The sequence below is a fragment of the Thermobia domestica genome, chromosome 10, assembly GCF_964235325.1.
Source record: "Thermobia domestica chromosome 10, izTheDome1.hap1.1, whole genome shotgun sequence".
NCBI lineage: Eukaryota > Metazoa > Arthropoda > Insecta > Zygentoma > Lepismatidae > Thermobia > Thermobia domestica.
In genome coordinates, this window is record NC_137463.1 from 75909000 (window position 1) to 75928611 (window position 19612).

At 35.0% G+C, this 19612-nt stretch overlaps 1 protein-coding gene across 2 annotated transcripts in view; it reads left to right on the forward strand.

Moving 5' to 3' along the window:
* Positions 1-19266, forward strand: part of ifc (delta4-sphingolipid-FADS-like protein ifc) — a 152755-nt gene extending 133489 nt beyond the window's left edge. For both annotated transcript variants that reach the window (XM_081728153.1, XM_081728154.1), the window contains one exon: positions 10364-19266. In XM_081728153.1, coding sequence (XP_081584279.1) covers positions 10364-10504 — 141 coding nt within the window. In that variant the 3' untranslated portion in view covers positions 10505-19266. The remainder of the gene's footprint in view (positions 1-10363) is intronic.
* The last annotated feature ends 346 nt before the right edge of the window (positions 19267-19612 follow it).

Below are 19612 nucleotides of genomic sequence, written 5' to 3' on the forward strand. Positions count from 1 at the left end.
TAATTTATCTATGCTAATTTATATAATTTATTATTAGTTTGCTTTCTTTTAATAAATAATTTTGGTTCACTGTAACCGAAACAGTTTTAACAAGTTTTAAAAAAAGATTTTGTTTCTCAAATCAAAGCCAGACGAGAACGATACCTTATCCTCCACAACATAAAATCAAATAGCTCTCTTTTTGCGGTAGAGAAATAAAACATACATCTGAAAGTGACTAGGAGCTACAATATTAATGCAAGAACACTTACTACAGGATGTCCAATATACAATGCAACCCGGAGTTTGGGATAGTAGAACTTTTGAACCTGAAGTGATACACGAATAATATAATGAAGCCTTGTTCATGCATATATTTTTAAACTAGGAAGCAACGATTGAAGTACACTAGGAACCACAGAGTGTTGCCAGATATAACCGAAGGTGTAAATCAATTTTTTTGCCAAACTTAAATTGACTCATAACTCATACGTATGGATGTTCTGTCATTAATTTTCAGTTTGCTTAGTTGGAGTAGCTTGGAAACTATTAAGAATTTTTCATTTCCACCGGTAACTAATCGGATGAGGCCTCTAAGGAGGAATTAGGGAAATCATAGTATTCATAAATTAACACTCTGAATTGGCAACTTTGCTGATGTTTCAGTGCATCAAAAGGTGTGTTAAGAATCTGTCTACATTATGCAATTCCTGAAAAACAAACTTTGAAATTATTATGAAAAAACGTTTACTTATATGCACCCGGCAACACTGCTACTATCAGAAATGAGTTACCAGCTCTACAGTGAATGCTGTGAGTGTCCCCTGTTTTGATTCAAACACTGGTACGCACGTTTCACCAGGCCAGCAACTTTACGAAGATTAGAAGTGTTAATGTTCTCATTGGTACTGCGAACTATGAGGCTCTGAGGCCGAGCCTACCCTGTTTTCTACCGTATAGTTTCTTCATCTTTGATTTCTCATAAAATAAGGTCAATGTTTCAACATTTCGGTTTTTCCGGTAAAAAAAATAGTAGGTTGGAAATACTTGGAGGCTCTTCCGTCTGAGCCTCACCAATTCGCTAGACAGGCTTGTGGGCTATACTGCTCAGGGTGCGAAGCTACTATCGCTGGGAATTGCACACATTCTTGGGAAGGTGTGAAGACCCGCCTCTGGGAGTTTTTAGTTTTAGCGTTGAAGACATCTTTCAATGCTAATATGTTATTAAATGATTTCTTTAACATAGAGTAAGAAGTTTGTGTAGAATTATGTATTTCTATTAGTGGTAACTTGGTTAATTTAGGTGTATGCTCTCAGGAATTATTCAGAGTAGCTGTTTCCCCCCCCCCCTCTCTCTCTCTCTCTCTCTCTCTCTCTCTCTCTCTCTCCATGAGGCCTGGTCCATAATAGCTTGTAGAATATAAATGTGATACATTAAACATATGTATAAATTTACCAAACGCTACCGTACAGGATAAAATAATATTTGTGTGTAATTGTACTTGAGTTTTCCATTTCATAGAATCAGTGAGGTATTTACGATTTTGTTTCTGCGGGCTTTGCTGGTTTCGGGAGAGGCTTTGCTAACTTCATTCCTGGAAATGTAAAAATTCTGCAATATATAAAACAGTAAGAAATTGAGATAAAAGTTCGGTGAATGCTTAAGTCCTGAAGCTACCCCCTGAATTGTGCCACTGCATAGGATACAGTACTAAATATCTCGCGTTGAAACAAATGAAGTTCCTTCTAAGCATTAACATTTCTAGTGAAGTAATTATCACGCGATGCATTAATATAATATAGTATTGTACTTACTTTAAAGTGGGAGATGCAAGTAACAAACGCTTATCCAAGAAATTTGACAGCTAATAGTATGAGTGCACTTTCATTTCCTCTCTCTCCATTTTCAAATATGCAGGAAATGAAAACAACAAGTGAAGAGGAAATTTCTCTTATCCTCTGTAAATCCCAGACAAAAGAAAATATCAACTTCACTTCAAAATATTTGTAGTGAAGCTAAATGGGAATATTACTTTTTCGGGCCTACCCTACTTGTGGGATTACGCTTCGCCACTGCTTGTAGACATCTTGCTTTAAATAGCCCCTTAGAAATGAATAGCAGTGTTGCCGGATGAATGTAAGTAAAAATTTTATCATGATAATTTCAAAGTTAGTTTTTCATTGTTTTCAGGAATTGCATAATGTAGACAAATTCTTAACACGCCTTTTGATGCACTGAAACATCAGCAGGGTTGCCACTTCAGAGTGTTAATTTATGAAAACTACTATTTCCCTAGTTCCCCCTTACAGAGGCCTCATCCGATTAGTTATCGGTGGAAATGAAAATTTATTTTTTCTGCACTATATTTTGCAAGCTACTCCAACTAAGCAAACTGAAAATTAATGACAGAACATCTATACGTATGACTTATGAGTCAATTTACATGTTTAGCAAAAAAATTTACTTACACCTTCGGTTATATCTGGCAACACTGTGTGGTTCCTAGTGTACTTCAATCGTTGCTTCCTAGTTTAAAAATATATGCATGAACAAGGTTTCAATTTGGTATAACCATTATTTGTGTATCACTTCAGGTTCAAAAGTTCTATCCAAACTCCGGGTTGCATTGTATATTGGACACCCTGTAGTACTCTTTAGTCAAGGAGATATTTACGTATAAACTTTAAAATTCAATACATGATTTAAAAAGTCTTTTTGCAGTTTGTGGAAATATTTTCTAAAGAAACGTTCGATTTACATGACGTATTTTTTTTATTTCACAAAATGCCCAAGCGTTTTTCTTTATCATCAAAACGAACTTTTTGGCTTCATTATGTGAAAAGTTATATGCATTAAAAGATTTTATTTTACCGTAAATTTTGTTGGTAGCCATATTGAAGATGATGTAGTTCGAAAAAAAAGCAACAAGATTGTTTGAGAACTTTTTTGTGATACCTAAGTACTGATATATAACCTAACAAGTTCCATTTTATTATTATTATTATTATTTTGAACTTTAGGTTTTTCCTCAAATATGTCTAATTTGATTGGATTGTATTTCCTACAGTTAAAAACTAATGTGCAATAGTAATCAAATGTAGTGTGTAATTAGCTCTTTTTTCATAACTTGCTTCATGCTCTATGTAATTTGTCATTTCCATCGGACTAAACTATGATATTAGTCACCTATAACCATTCTGAGGAAAGGTTATAACCATCATTTATAACCAAATAGAATGAGTAGCTTTGCGGATTCTGTTCAAAGAAAAGCTCGTTAAAATTCTGTTTGTATTAACTAACTAACTCTATGGCCTATGGAACCCGGAGGTTCAATGCCGCGTTCACAAAAGCTCTCCACTGACTTCTATCCTTAGCTAACTGCATCCAGTTTCTACACTGTATTCCAATCTCTGCGAGATCCATCTTAATATTGTCCTCCCATCTGCGCCTAGGTCTTCCTAATGGTCGTTTTCCGATTGGTCTTCCAGTCAAGACTTTGAAAGCTTCTCTACTTTCTTCCATTCTAGCTACATGACCCGCCCATCTAAGCCTCCTAGACTTGACGACCCTAACAATGTTGGGTAAACCATATAAATTATGTAGTTCCTCGTTATGAAGTTTCCGCCATTCCCCATTCCCGTTCCTGACTGGGATAGGTATTTGAAAATGAGTGGCTGGGCATTCAAACACCTTATGTAAGTGCTGGTCATGAATGTGTTAAGAATAATCTCTGTTTGAAATCATGTGCAAGATAATTTTCAAACCGACTTTTATAGGTAAATGGGTATGATTATAGTACATTAGAAAAAAATTAGATTCATCGGGAGAAAAAGCGTTCAAATCTTTTTACAAAAGATCAAAAAATGGTTTTGTGTTCCCTGTGTAGATGGCCATATAGACTTTAAAAAAATCATACAAGAATTAGGTGTCCACATTCTGAAAGATCAGGGAAAGGGTAGGGAAGTAAAAATGTGTCAGGAAAAGTCAGGGAAATGGCAGATTGATCAGGGAAGGTCAGGAAAAATCTATTTACGTCCATTGTTCAATTATTGAATTTATGAAGTAGTGTTAATTTCTTTACTGTTACTGGATTACTGGATGCAAGATGTGGTGTTCCCAATGAGGATATTGAGGGAGACCGTGTTCTCTGAAATAGTTGTTGAAACTAATTTTCTGGGAGATACACATCTAACTGTGTTCTAGCATATTTGCTCAAAAGAGTAGACTCTGTTCTAGAAGAATTGCATGGTACCATGAGGATATCTAAACAAGTGGCTGAGAAAGCGAAGAAACAGTATCTCCAGCTCACAGTGAAAGCTCAGACTGAAGGATTTAAGGACCACTTCAATGATTTCATAGCCAAGGACGGAGATGGTATTGGATTTGACGATTTTTTTACTTTTAGGAAATAAGGACGACTTTGTTGACTTATGGTCTGTTATGAAGCTGTAATTTATCTTCTCTCACGGAAACACATTTGTTGAAAGTGGTTTTTCAATAAACAAAAATCTCATTGTTGAGAAATTACAAGAAGAATCTCTGGTGGCTCAACGGATCATATATGATTCTGTGATGAGTATAGGTGGATCGTCAGGATTAACAATTCCAAGAGATATGATAAATTCAGTGAGAAGTTCAATGAGACAATATTAGGTGTACTTGGAAAAGAAAAGAGAAATGAATACTGGAAAGGAAAAGAGGAGAGAGAAACGGAAGATTCAACAACAACTAAAGAAGCTGTAGGAAGAAGAGAAGAAAATTAAACTGCGGAGACGATAAGAAGGATATTCAGATCAATTAGAAGAAAACTATGCGAGAAAGGATGAAAACAAGTTGTTAAATGGGTTGCATTTAACAACTGCACCGGCAAAGGTGTGTTGCATAATGTTTTGCTTTGTGATTATAATGCTGTGTAATTGCTATTATAACGTGTAAGCATATAATGTGTAATTTTTTTCATATCTTAAGTAGCTACTCTGTATACTGCACACTTTCGTTTGTAACTTTACATTTTGTGTAATATGTAATCAATATCGGCCTAATGCATATATTTGTATATTTACCAGTAGCGGTTCGTGGTCTGTAGAAGTACCGGTTGCAATGTTGCAATATCAAAGGTATGTAGTTACGCGCAAGTATTTCCCTCCCCCCAGCATTCTTGAGTCTTATCCAAAAAATATTCAGGAAATATGAAGAGGAAAGTCCTTATAAACTCCATTTGTATATTTATTGATTAAAGTGTATTCTCTAATATTGATTTAATATATAAGTTATTTCCTTATTTTCAAACAACCACTATCAATGTACGTTTATACACTATTTATATACAAAAACTTATACGTTCATGTTATTGAACAAGAGATAAATCGAATATATAGCATGTGCTGTAAGCCATGAATGATATCGTTAACCCAAAAAAGAAAGAAGAAAAAAAAAGAAAAAAAAGAAAATTGCATATATTCATGCACACAGTCAAACAAAATTATTTAATTAAGTAAACTATGCATTATTTTAAAATGGAGGGTCTTTCTTTGTTCTTCTCGAGCTTCAAATTTTTCTATGACTTCATTGAAATCTGAAATGCTGCTCGCCAAGTATTTCTGAATAGAAAGCATCGCTACTGCAAATATTTTCCGCTTTATTTTCTTTAAGGTACAGAAACACCTCTCTCCTCCGACAATATGCATTTTGTTAGCATTTCTTTGTATGAATATAAGGGACAAAGAGTTCATTTTCAGTAACTACGTATTTTTGTCTGCTGTTCTATTATAAAGAAGCATGAAATATAAGATTTTTTCCCTTCGAAAATGAAAAATAATAATAATAATAATAGAGCGACACACAGCTAGGAATTAGACCCGTGGTAAGACATTTTCTTCTTCGAGTCTCGATCACCCCCCCCCCCCCCAGAATAGGATATGTTTTATTTTAAAAATAAAATTTATCCCAAGAATTTCTACCTTTGTATTATAAATGTAAAATAAAATCTATTGACTTCGAACGACCGCCCTCCCCCAAATATTCAGCTTGGATCCACCCCTGCTACCACCAGACGCGTATTTGCTCTTTGCGAGTTTGTTTGGTGACTAACTTCTTTCTTCCAAGCGTCTCTCACTCAACCTATCAATTGAGTCAAGCGCTGCCAAATGGAGGAATTCGTAACTACTACAGAAGCTGACTATATACCAGTTGCGAACGAAGTAGCGAGAACAAGGCCAACTATTGGGAGGGTAGAGGCTGGGGTTTCTTTCTTTTTTCTATATTTTTAAATTATTCAGTAGTCAGGGAAATCTGGAACTTTCGTCATGGAAAGTCAGGGATTTTTTTTCGCCAAATTGTGTGGACGCCCTGAGAATGTAACGTACGAGTAAAATCAAGTGTCAAACCACTCACGAGTACTGAAAACTCTTTAGCTGCTTACAAACATTACTTTGTAGATCAAAATTCTCATTGTAGAGTTCATGAAATTAAATGTCTCGATTAAATGTATATAGACATGACAAATACAAATATCAAAGCTAAAGAAGATATGATCAAAGCATTGTTGATATAGAGCCAAAGTATTGTTGGCAGATCACTTGCTGCAACTGAGAAGCTTCCATGCTCCACGGTCTTCCGCTAACCTCTTCGTCTTCACGTACGATTTTTCTGTTTTGATATCGTCCATTAATGGTAGTCTCCTTCGCCCCCTCCCTCTCTTTCCTGCCACCATACCCTCTAGCACGTCCCTCATGATGCAGTTCCTTAGCCAATGTCCCAACCACTTTCTCTTCCTGTTTTTAATAATATCTAAAATTGTTCTATTCAATCACCGTGGCTTTTGTCTTTTACATTAATTTTCATCCCATACTATTCACAGCTCTTCCTCAAGTTTTCTAACATCTTATTGATTTTCTTTTCAGATTCCGCAACAAGCGCCATGCCATCTGCTATTCTACCTTCTACTGAAATGCCATCTTCATTATATAGGCTCTTTTTCACTGTCTCTTCTAGACAGATATTAAATATTGTTGGCAAGAGACAGCATCTCTGTCGAACTCCCCTTCTAATTGCACTCTCCTCTGTAATTTCCACTCCTATTTTAACACTTACTTGTTAGTCCATTTATGAGTGTCTTATGAATCTTCTATCTTTTTCCATTCCAGCTCAACCTTCTTCAGAAGTTCCAGAAACAATTCCCAATTCATGCGGTCAAAATGCTTTCCTAGATCAATAAATTCCACGTACACCTCTTTCACATTTTCTATAAACCTTTCACCGATTACCGTTAATAATGCAATTGCATCTCTTGTGCCCTTATCTCTCCTGAACCTTAATTGTTCCTCATTTTTTTCATTTGTTCTTCCATACAACCTTCTCTTCAGGAATTCGAAGCAAAGTTTTGCCGCATGAGATATGAGACTAATAGTTGTATAATCCTCACATCTTTTTGGGTTCGATTTCTTAGCCATCGGTAACATGATAGTCTTCAGGAAGTCTTTTGGCCATTCTTCTGTTTGATATACAAGGGTTGAATTTTTAGTAATGACAACACTGCTGTACATATACTCGGGAACAAAGCAATTCATTGTAATTCATACCAGCGGTAGGTTAGATGCCGACCCTCCCTCAGAGCACATGAACTCGCCTGCCGTCCCTCCATGCACGCGCAGCTCAGCAGTTATAAGGCAGTTCTGAGTGAGTGCTCGCGGAATACAGTCATGTTTACGAAGAAAGATCAGAGAAGCTGGTTGAAAATTAAATGCGATAGAGGTAGGAATGCAAAACAGTGGTAAGCAATATTGCAAGATGTTTGCGGTGCAAGTGCATTACCATACCGTATAGTAGCAAGGTGGGTCAAAGCATTTAATGACGGACGACAAAATGTCAGACATGCCTCGCTCTGGCCATCCTCCTGTAAGTGAAGATGATGTGCAGAACTGAACGCGTTAGTACTAGCGGATCGGAACGCCACGATTCGTCAATTAGACAACGATACAGGACTAGCGCATTCGACTGTGCTGAAAATTCTGAAGAAGAACCTGAGATTGCGTAAAATCGCCTCAAGGTGGGTTTCACATGATCTGACTGAACAACAAAAGTGGTTGCGGTATTGATGCCGCTCAAACACACTTGGAGCGGTATCAACGTGAAGGTGAGGCCTTCTTATGGCGGAACATTGCTATTGATGAGACCTGGGCCAGAGCGTATGAATCACAGCTGAAACGGCAATCAAACGGGTGGCGTCATCCCAGATCACCGAGAAAAAACACAGTTCGGAATATCCCAACCAATGTGAAAGCTATGCTCATCATTGCATACGACTGGGATGGTGTAATCATAAACCATACCGTCCCCCTAGGACACACCGTTAGTGCAGAATACTACTGCAATTTTTTGCAAAACAATCTGCGAGCAGCTGTAAGACGAAAACGATGCCACTTCCTGACGAACCCACCCATCATTCTGCGTGACAATGCAAGGACACATTCAGCAGGTGCGGTCATTGATTTGTTACATCGTTGGAGCTGGGAAGTGCTGTATCACTCCCGTATTCCCCAGATTTAAGTCTCAGCGACTACAACCTCTTCCCGAAGATGAAGGAACCACTTCGTGGGATATGCTTCCGTACAGTTGATGATCTCTTCCGGGCGACCGATCGCTCCATTCGCACTATCCAGAGATTAAGGACTGCCAGTGGCATCCAGCGGCTTCCACATTGCTTAGAACGCGTGACTCATAATGCTGGTGATTACATCGAAGACCTGTAAAACTTCGAACCGTGTAAGTACGCTACTTCTCAAGATATACCGTTCCTGCCATTACTAAAAATCCAACCCTTGTATTTCATTGCAGAGTTGGAACAACCCTTTCTTGCCGTGTCTCCCATGTTCTTAATGAATTCGATTGGTATATTATCCATCCCGGTTGCCTTTCCATTCGTAATCTCGGATGTAGCTTTTTCAAACTCTTCCCAAAGAATACTAAAATCTTGATCATTCTGTCAAACTTCATTTTCTACCTCAACATCTAGACCACATGCCTATCCCTACTCTCATATAAGTCCTCAACATAATTCTTTCTATCTTCCTAAGACTTCACTTCTCTCGCTGACTGCCTTCCCATTCTTATTTTGTACTGCCGTCGTAATACTCCCTTGTTTCCTCGGAAATTCCATTTCCCAACTCTTTCTGATTCTTTTACGTCCTCGCATTTTCTTTTGCAAAACTCTTCCCCTGCTCTCTGTTTCCCTTCGTAACTCGTTGTTTAACTTTCTGTACATCTTTCTGCCCTCTTCTGTTTCCACTTCTTCCTTTCCCTAATTTTCTGTAACATCTGTTTAGAGGGGCCCTTACCTTGATAATTGCACATGAGTTATGCTCTTTCGGATTATTTTGTCTTGCAAATATTTGTAACCCATGGTTTCTTAGCCGTTTTGTGTTCGCGGTAGCCTACTTCTTCGTCTTCTGCGGCCTGCTGTATGCAAAGTTTAATATGCTCCCACCATCTGTTAGTACTTGCACCTATCATTTTCTCGTTTGGGTATTTTTCTTCGAGTTTCTCAACGAAATATTTCGTACTCCCTGGCTTTCAGCTTTTCATTGTTCAACATCTTGTTGTCTACTTGTCTTCTGCCTGCATTTTTCAGTTGAAATCCACTTCGGCCAGCAGAAGGTTACGATCAGAAAAAATGTCAGCCCCGGTAAGGGTCTTCGCTTTCTTAGTATTACACATAAAATATTGTTGCTACTTACTACGATGATTATTCAGTGATTGCACACTATTTTCGATCACTTAAATGCACTGTATTTCAAAATAGTTAACAGCAATTCAATACATTTCTATATTATGTGGCGTCTTCTTGAATTATATCTTCTTAATCATAGATCAACAGGTACATCGCAACGGAACTGATACCTTAGAATAACCGGATTATTGTCCTAATGACAAGAAACAAACATATTTAGCAACAGAAACAAAAACATTACTAAAATCGACATTATTCATGGCATTAAAAATATTTTTTTTTCTTCTACTAATGTATAGCTAGTGCATACATTAAAGCACTTTTGCCGTAAATATTAAATAAAATAAACGAAGTTAATGTTTGTTATCGTTGTAAAGTTATTCCAATACTTGTCCTGAATCATAACACAGTCTATGTGATATCTGCCTCCTCCTGTTGGGGATTCCGTGTATATCTTCTCTTGGGCTGATTGAACCGTGTGTTCCCAATTACTATTGAAAGCTATTATTCATAGTAAATTACGTGATCACAAGGAAAAAGGATGTTTCGTCTAGCTGTGGCGACTTAAAATGTTTATGACCGGGACAGAATTTTTGTGGCCAGCCATTAAAAGTATTGATTGCTGCTTTCTAAATTATTCTTTTGGTTTATTTCAGGTTAAAAGAATTGCACCAGAATACTACGAAAATCTTCCACAGCATAACTCCTGGGTAAGAGTACTTTATGATTTCATCATGGATCCTGATATTGGTCCTTACGCACGAATTAAAAGGAAGAACAGAGGTCTGAAGACGTAACTTTGTTATAGTTGACACGACTGGAAATTCTAACTTGTAAAATGTGTGTGTGTGAGTGTAAATTCTAATAAGCTATTTGTATTCTTGTGTACATATGATTGAAAGCGATACAGTAAATCAAATTTTATAACGCATTATAAACTGGAGATTTCAGTCATCCGTAAGTCTTTAGTTGTAAACTATATATTTTGATGCTGAAGGAAAGAACTAATAAAAGTTATATTCTGTTGTAAAACTTGAAGCTTTATGTGTTATAACTCAAGTGCATCCCTAATTTTTCACAAGTTTCAAAGCATTGAAACTAAGGACCAATATTTAACACGTTGCTTCTTATACTTTACAAGGCAATGTAAATTAATGTAACTGTTTTCAAGATGTTCATCAATAGTGAGTAAATCATATGGTCTAGTCAACCGGTCCTATAGGCTGTTCAACGGTAATTTACTCATTTTTTATTTTCGTAAACTTAAAATTGGACTTTAAAGTATGGAACAGTTTGCCTGGACGTTTTTCACGAAATTTTAATAGTTAAGTAAAGTTAAAATTCTCGGGATTTGTTTACATTCGAAAAAAATGATTTCCCAGTCTTAAACATCATCTCAGACGCTTTTAAACAAGTAGAGCATCTCGAAAACAGCAAACATTTTATCTGACATTATTTTTAAATGGTAAGAAGTTATATAATAAAATAGTAGTATTGTTATTTACGAGATTGTGAAAATATGGTGAAGACACTTAAATTTGACTCCAAAATAACAAGAAATGGAGTTGAATCATCAAAATAATGCATATGAAGAGAATTTCCATTGTTGTCGATCAGAGATGGACTCTTTTCATAAATACAATCTTAAGTTTATAGTGCATTGTATTCTATAGAGTAGGTAAATATCGAAGCTTTAAGTTCGGTGTTTAATTGGTAGATAGATTTTGGTTTAAATATAATTGAAAATTAGGGTTTTATATTTATACCTCCTGTTGCCTTCACGGGAAGAGTGTGAGGGAAGGGAGTTCTACCACTTCGGATGCCAAGTAACGTGTTCAGAAGCAGCTACAAGGTTTAATCACGAATACAGCTTGAACTGTTACAGTTAGTGTACTTTTGTCAGTTACGTTAAGGAAAGAAAACATTTAACACAAATCTTTCTGCAAGTTGAATGTGTGTAATAAAATTCGCTATTGAGTAGTGATTGTAACTAAACAGTAGTAGAAACTTAAAACATAGGAATATACTATAATACTTTATAATTACTACTACTAATAACACAGCCACACAAAATAATAATAATAATTCTGTGCACCGGGCCCCAGGGTATGGATTCGATGTATTTTGTTACACAGAATCCAAATTTCGAGACCCCAGGACAATTGACCGTGTCAGTTTTGTTTTATGGGCGGAAAACGTATGTGCTGTCTTACGTACCAAAATTCGCTGAAGTTTTTCGCCAATAAAAAAAATAAAAATTAAAAAAGAAATTGACGGTCGATTGTCTTGTGGTTTCGAAATTTGGATTCTGTGTACCAAAATATATCGAATCCAAACCCTAAGGTCCACTGCGCAGTTTTTGTTTTAATGGCTGTCTTACGTGTATTCTTGCTTTGCACAATCGCTGAAGTTTTTAGTTTAGTCGAGCTGTGTAATCGGGCTCTCAAACTATTGGGTACCTAGTAAACTTGTTTTGATTGTACTCTCACAGTCATGATTAGCAGAGCTTATAGGTAATAAAGCTGAATTCTCAAACATATTTAACACACAAGTCTTGAGATTACTAAATAAACTGACAAGATGCACGTTTATTAATGAAATGCTAACCTTGACCTCCAAATTGTTTCATAAAGATTAAGTAAAGAGAGTAAAGATTGGTAATTACAGTAATTGAATTGGGATCATTTCCCTTTCCCTTATTGATTTATATTACGCACATTTTTTCTCTTGTCTTCCTTTTTTGCCCCCCCCCCCCCCCCAAAAAAAAATCTGGCAATAAGATATTGTTGATTAGGTTGCTAAGATAAACTAAATTTGTTTTATATGCACATTGTTACTGATAGAGGCAACTGAAATAAGGAGTTAACGTAATCTTGTTCTGGAAAACTTGCCATCTGAATGTGGTAATAACTGTCCTCCCTTACCAGTTATTTTTATAAGAAAAATGTATTTTTGATACTCTTTTATACGTGCATTGTCCATCTCTGTTCGCCCATTTGCCGTATATTATTGATAAATATTGAAAGCTTCCTTGTCGCCTACTTTAAGTAAACACTTATTTAAAGTACTCGGTTAATAGTAGTAAGCTATTATTCATTGTGTCGTGTTTGCTAAAACGTCACTAGTTTGTTAGTAGTTGAAGTGCTTATTGATGGTACTTCGCATGTCTGAAGTTTTTCAGTTCCTTTTGTCAAACGCAGAAAGAGAGATTATAATGTTGATTGTTTTCTGGCTAATTTGTACTTCAGATTTGAGTTGCAAGTCTTCACGTGTAGCGTAACTAAATATTAAATTTACCTAACGTTCTGATCTTGCATTGGTCACCAATGGAACTTTATACAAATTTTATAAATAAATTAATAAACACTAAACTAAAACGAACAAACCGAAATTCCACAAGTTGTGAGTAATTTAAGCTGTGCTGAAATGGGATTCCCACTTGTACATGCACGCTTTCCTTGTTTTTCATAACATTCCTACTTTTTATTATTTTATTATTATTATTATTATTATTATTATTATTATTATTATTATTATTATTTACACAAGAAGGCACGTTACGAATTTTCTGAAGTATGAGCATGAAAGTTAACTAAGCGCTGTAGAATAAACTGAAGAGTGTTGCATTCGAAACTTCATTTACAACGTAGATTTTATCTGCTGCAAACTGTACACTTCTGATGAATATCCTTTATCGAGAAGTTTTAATTCCATATTGTACCATTTTGTTTAAGTTATAACTGCTGTTCATCAGAATGTTTGGTTAAACTTGGAATGAGTATAGAGGGGCATGCTATGTGCAGCGCAGTAGTAATTTTCTGTTTGTTAGGCTGCCAGATTTTCAGACTAAAATCAGAGACATTATGGAAATTTACAGTATAGTTACATCTATGGACTCAGTTTTTGCTGAAATATAATAAATTAAATAGTAGTCACCAAAAGTGACTAATAAAATGCGATATTTTTTAAAATATCACACGAATGATATCAACTTAGGGAGAAAATCGCGAAATTAGGTATTTTGAACACGTAGGGGGTGGGTGGGGGGACAGATAATGTAGATCCAGAATGCCTTGAAGCACTTTTCAAATTGTTTAGTATAAGTCATTGGGAATGCTAGATCTCTGGAAGGTTGTGAACATTGCATTTAAAGACCACAATAAGAACACGACTGTATAAGAAATAGTTTTGGATCTAGTCTACAAGATAGAAGGTAAAAGATAATTACGACATAGAAAGTAATATTTTCGAATACTTTCCTTGGATAGCATTAATCAAGCCTAGAAAACTACATAAACTGTTTTTACTTATTTCAGAATGTTAAGTGTGCATCTGTTATGGTTCCCCCGTGAAAAACATAATAAGTTTCAAATAACCTGAAGTTTATATATAATTTTAAATTATTTGACAGATTCATTAATACAATTTTGCTGAATGTTTTAATCCAAATGTACGTTCAAATATGTATATTGGATTTAAAAAAAAAAAAAAAATGCTTTAGTAAATTTAGTAGATTGTGATATTTAAATATATACGAGAAGAAGTCAAAACGTTCCCGGAATGATGTTCTAGTTTTGGTATTTATGATGCAGTCACAATGAATCTTGTACAGAACAGTACTTAGGTTGCCTAATTATAAGTTTAACAAGTATTAGCACGTCATAACAGGAAGTGTACGAATAGTGTAGCTGAACTAATGAGTGTGTGGTGATCAGTTGGTGCAAATCGGGGAAAATCTGCTTCAGAGACTTTGATAGCTTTATAAACAGTTTAGCACTATCAGATGTTTGGCTCTTCCCAAAGTAAAAAATGGCCCTTTTCCGTTTTGCCAAACGCAAAAGAGATCAAAATCAACGCGGCGCCTGAATTTCGGAAAATACCAAAAGACTTTCGTCGGTGTTTCCACGAATCGCAGGAAACAAGTGTATGTGGTTCGGAAGGTGACAACTTTGAAGTAAATGTCTACTTACATTCTGATAATAATGAGCTACAACAGTATTCCAGGAATTTTTTGACTGTCCCTCGTATATATAGTTGAAAACTACGTTTATTATTATTATTATTATTATTATTATTATTATTATTATTATTATTATTATATAAAGGTATTTAAAACATAATTTGAACCACTACTGGAAATTAATTTTCATTTACAAACGAAGAAATACATATACCTATTTATTTGATCACGAAAACTGAAGTTTTAGGATTTCGTTATTATGTAATCTTTGTATTTAAAAAAAATGATTTGGCTGTTTTGAGTGTAATTTTCAGAAATGTACTTTTTATACAGGATTTTTTTTTTTTTTTTTTTTTTTTTTTTTTTTTTTTTTTGCCCCAATTGTTAAAGCTGATGAATCCATATACAGGATTAGTTTCAGCAATAATGTTTAAATTCACATGGTTTAGACATTGTCTATTTGTATCACAATTTTGCGCATGGGGATTAATTGAACGTTATGTAGAAAAGTGGAATGAGAATTTAAGCATAGGTGCTGCAACCAGTGTGAAAAACACTACTAAAGAACTGAAATATAAGCGGAGATGAATTAAGTCTAATCAAAATATAATGAATGGTTATATATCTGGGTTTTATATGGTACCAGTTGAATTCTATGTATTTTCTTCTGCTTGGAATGTTCGACAAGGAAAACCTATGAATTGTAAGTTAGTGGCTTTATGGAATCAAAACAATCGATGCGTTCTTTATTCAAAATTAAGTATTATGACATTATTTTGGAGGAAAATCGGATAAGTCATGAATATTTTTTTGTTTTCACCATCATACCCGGTGTTCAATAGTGAATTAGAGGATAGATTTCTTGTGTTAAACACAATTTTGATTGTTACACATGGTGTGCATCGATAATGCTTGACATCGTAATTGCTTTCAAACTCCAAAATAATTTTTTTCGAGAACTGTAAGTAGTAAGTATGAAGGAGGAATGTGATATTGTTAAGAACGATATTAAACTAATGATTGTTATAATCTCTTAAAATTATTTGCTCAATTAGTATAATTAGTTGGAATTACATTTTTTGAATAACATTAACATTCTTTTCTTAGTTTTGCGAGATAATGACAATACGCAATAGTAAGTGAACAGTTATGAAAGATCTGCAACATGTTGATACTTTCACATTGCTCATGTGATATAGATCTGAAAGTTGTTGATTTATTATTATTTTTTTTATTTCGTTCAATAATATTCGTGTCGTCTTCCAATTAAGATACGCAAAATCAAAGTATTCATCTGGTAGCACAAGTAGCTTTTAAGTTTATATTACCAAATTGAAGTATAATTGTCTCTTCCTGCTTGGGAATGTATCAAACATCTCTTACAATTCGATACCGAGCTCTCTCCCTCGTGATTGTATTATCATGCGCGCCTTCGACGCCCGGGTTCGGTTCTTGCTGGGAGCGGGAACCTGTGCTGTTCGGATCCCACATTAAGCTATAGTTCTTCGTCTCATATAACCTCTGAGCTTAAAGAAACGTTAAACTTAAAAGCAAGCAACGATTTGTTACCATGGTGTTTATTGTCGTATACGTGTTATCTCTTATTGTCAATCTGTGGTCCTAAAAATTGAATAATGCATCTTTGTACTAAGTATGGGGTCAGTAAAGTATGAAAACCTCTAAGCAATTGGATCATGCATTGGACTTTGGTATAATTCTAATTAAAACGCTCTAAGCTTTAACTTTAAGATCCGTTACAAATGTGAAAATTGTAAAAATACTTAGTTTGAACAAAAAAATAACATTGCTTCTACCTTCACTTCTTCCAAGTCGTAAACCGTCGCATTTTCCATCTATCCACGCGTGCGCTTGGTACATCTTTATTCTCATTAGGACAGAAAACAAAGATTGAAGAAAGAAAAAAAAAAAAAAAACATACTAAGGTTAAAATGCATTAAGGGATTCGATAGGGACATACAAAAGCAAATGAAACTGAGAAATTTGATGGAACTCCATTATTATTAATTTTTTCTACCAGGGAAAGGGTTAGTCTAGTTATTAGAGTTTCATCGCATTTATATGTTTTTGGTTTCTGTATTGTGTGTCTACTGAGTTTTGTGAGTGTTTTTAACCTCTGTAATTTGTCTTTCATTCTGATGATGAATATACTCAAAATAGATGGGAAGTGCATGATTGCAAAACAGTCTTTATTTTCTTTCTGTGTTGTAGTGGCTTTCTTCCGGTCAAATTATGAAGTCGTATTTAGAATACAGTGAAACCTGTCAACTTGGCCACCTCTCTATGTTGGCCACCTGCTTATCTTGGCCTAGTTCGTCTTGAACCTGCATTTTCCCATAAGACATTCGTTACTTACTACTCTATAAGTTGGCCACCTGTCTATCTTGGAAGTTGGCCACACTGAAGCAATGTTTACCCTATGATGATAATGATAAATTTACCTGCGTATCTTGGCCACGAAAAATACAGTTTTGTTATTTTTCTTAACTCTTTCGAATTCCCATATGAGAGGCAGATGTTCTGTATTTGTGACTGGACACAAAAGAAGCATAGAGTCGCACGATTTGTTCTTGGAGGTCAATGGCCAGAACACTACCCTCATAAAAGGGTGGTGAAGTAAGATGTGAATAAGAAAAAGCACGTACAGGAATTCAGGAAATGGTAGTACATATTTGTTTACCCTGTCTGTTTTGGTAAAACCATTAGCTATATTGGCTCCTTTCATCAGTGGGAAGCTTTAGTAATTCCGGAAAATTCTCAAGGTTAAAGCTCAATTGTCATTTATTGGCACCTGACTGCATGTCAAAAGGTAGCGGAGGTTTTGAGATATGAATTCCCTCAAGATTTTCTCAAAACATCTTTTGCTCCGAGGGAAACACTTCTACCTCATTATCAAGAGGTGGTTAACTACAATATTAGAATGTGCATATCTGCCAAAAAGAATAAAGCAAATATGTCTAGAATGAACCACCATTCAGTAACAACTGAAAAGAAGTCATATAAATTGCATATGAATTTCTCAATTTATAACTTAGCTTTTCTTGTTTTCAATCTGAATAACTCAGTGTGCTATAATATCAATTTCAATAAACTGCGTACATACACTTCTATTTCATGGTTGTTTGTGTTATTGTGTTTTCAATCCGAATAATCCAATGTACCAGACTAGTTTTCAGGAAGAGAAAGGTATGCATATATATTAAACATACTATCAAGAGCGCAGATCCTGGAGAGACCGAGGGTGCCCGGGTCCCCCAAAGCTCATGTGGCCCCTATTTTATTTATGAGTATACAATATTTGATATAATTTGAGTGCAATTTGTCTTAAAATCTTCATATATATACCTTCTGCATCTGAATGCCCCCTCCCCAAAAAAATTTACAGAGAAATCGGCGCTCTTGCATACTATAGTAATATTTTCTAGTACTGTATATTTTTATGATTACTCTATATAGATTATTTATAAGTAGCTGTCGTGCCACTGCTTATTAAAATTTACAATCAAAAAATACTAGAAATCCTATTCGAAAAATACACAAATCACACTTATTTTCTGTAAGTTGGCCACTTTTCGATGGAACCGATGGTGGCCAACATAAACAGGTTTCACTGTATTTTCATAGTCGAAAGTTCGAATTCTGTGTATATTGTATTAGATAAGTATGTTATCCAAAATAGTTAACCTCCAGTTACCCTCTGCTGTTCTAATATAAATGTATGTATATGCATATTCTGTGTATATAACGAGTACTGTTTTAGAAGGAAATGATACTGTATCATTTTTTTAAAATCTTTATCTACATTAAAAGTTATTTTGAAAATCTTTAGAAATGAGATGTCTTACCACTCAAGTCACTAAATTGAAGTCCTTAAAGTAAATGTGTATAAAACAACTGTGTATTAGTGAATATCACGCGGATTACGCGACAACCTTTTGCTGATGAAACGAGAATTTAAATATTTCCCATCAGGAGAGACCTTAGTTGCTAGTTTATAATTTGTTGAAATCTGTAATACACACATATATAATGAAATTTTGAAATATCCAAATTCACAAGTAATTTGATTGACATAAAACCGACTTCCGGTTACGTTATTAATGTTAGTGTTATTACGTTGTTAAAATCACTCATTATGCATGCACTGAATTCCATAACTGGTGAAAGCTTTTTGTACATAGTAAGTTATGTGTAAGTTAAAAGTGCTATTGTTAGTGTATACATTTTTTAAACATTGTATGATTTAGCGAATATGAAAATTTCCTGTTTTGTACATGGTTTACTATAAATTACACACTGAAATTAAGAGCTCTCGGAAAAAAGGAAGCACATTTTCATTAGCTGCTTTTGGACCAACAGTTGAGTCCCGTATTTTGTACTGGAAGTTTTTGTATGTTATGAAGTTTGAAAGAAGATTCTGTTATATACAGTTGTCACTTGTTGCATGCTATCGAGTTATCAATGTACCTAAGGTAAATTGTGTTGCAAAATACTCTTTGCTTAACCATTTGCAACAGCTTGCAAGGAGACTTTTATATTGTGTATATTTTCTTTCCAGTGAAATAAAGCTTACCCAGTCAATTTACTGATCTTTATTTTTTTTTACGCAAATTTTAACAAATCGTGAAATTCTGAATATACAGGGTGTTTCAGATAAGACGTCCAGTGCTTATAAATCAGAAACGGCTGGGAATGAAAAGATGAAACAAAAACTGAGATAGGAAAGTGTCATGGGGAACATCATATGGACCCACAGAACCTACTTTTTGCGGCCATTTTGAAAACGGTGGCCGAAATCAAAAATTGTTTCCTACAAAAATTGTTTCGTTTTTCAAGGACTACCGAATGAGATATGATTCAATACATGTTCCTATTTGAAAATTTGAAGTTGGCCCCTGGGCCCCTTCAAGGGCTCCTGGGGTCACCA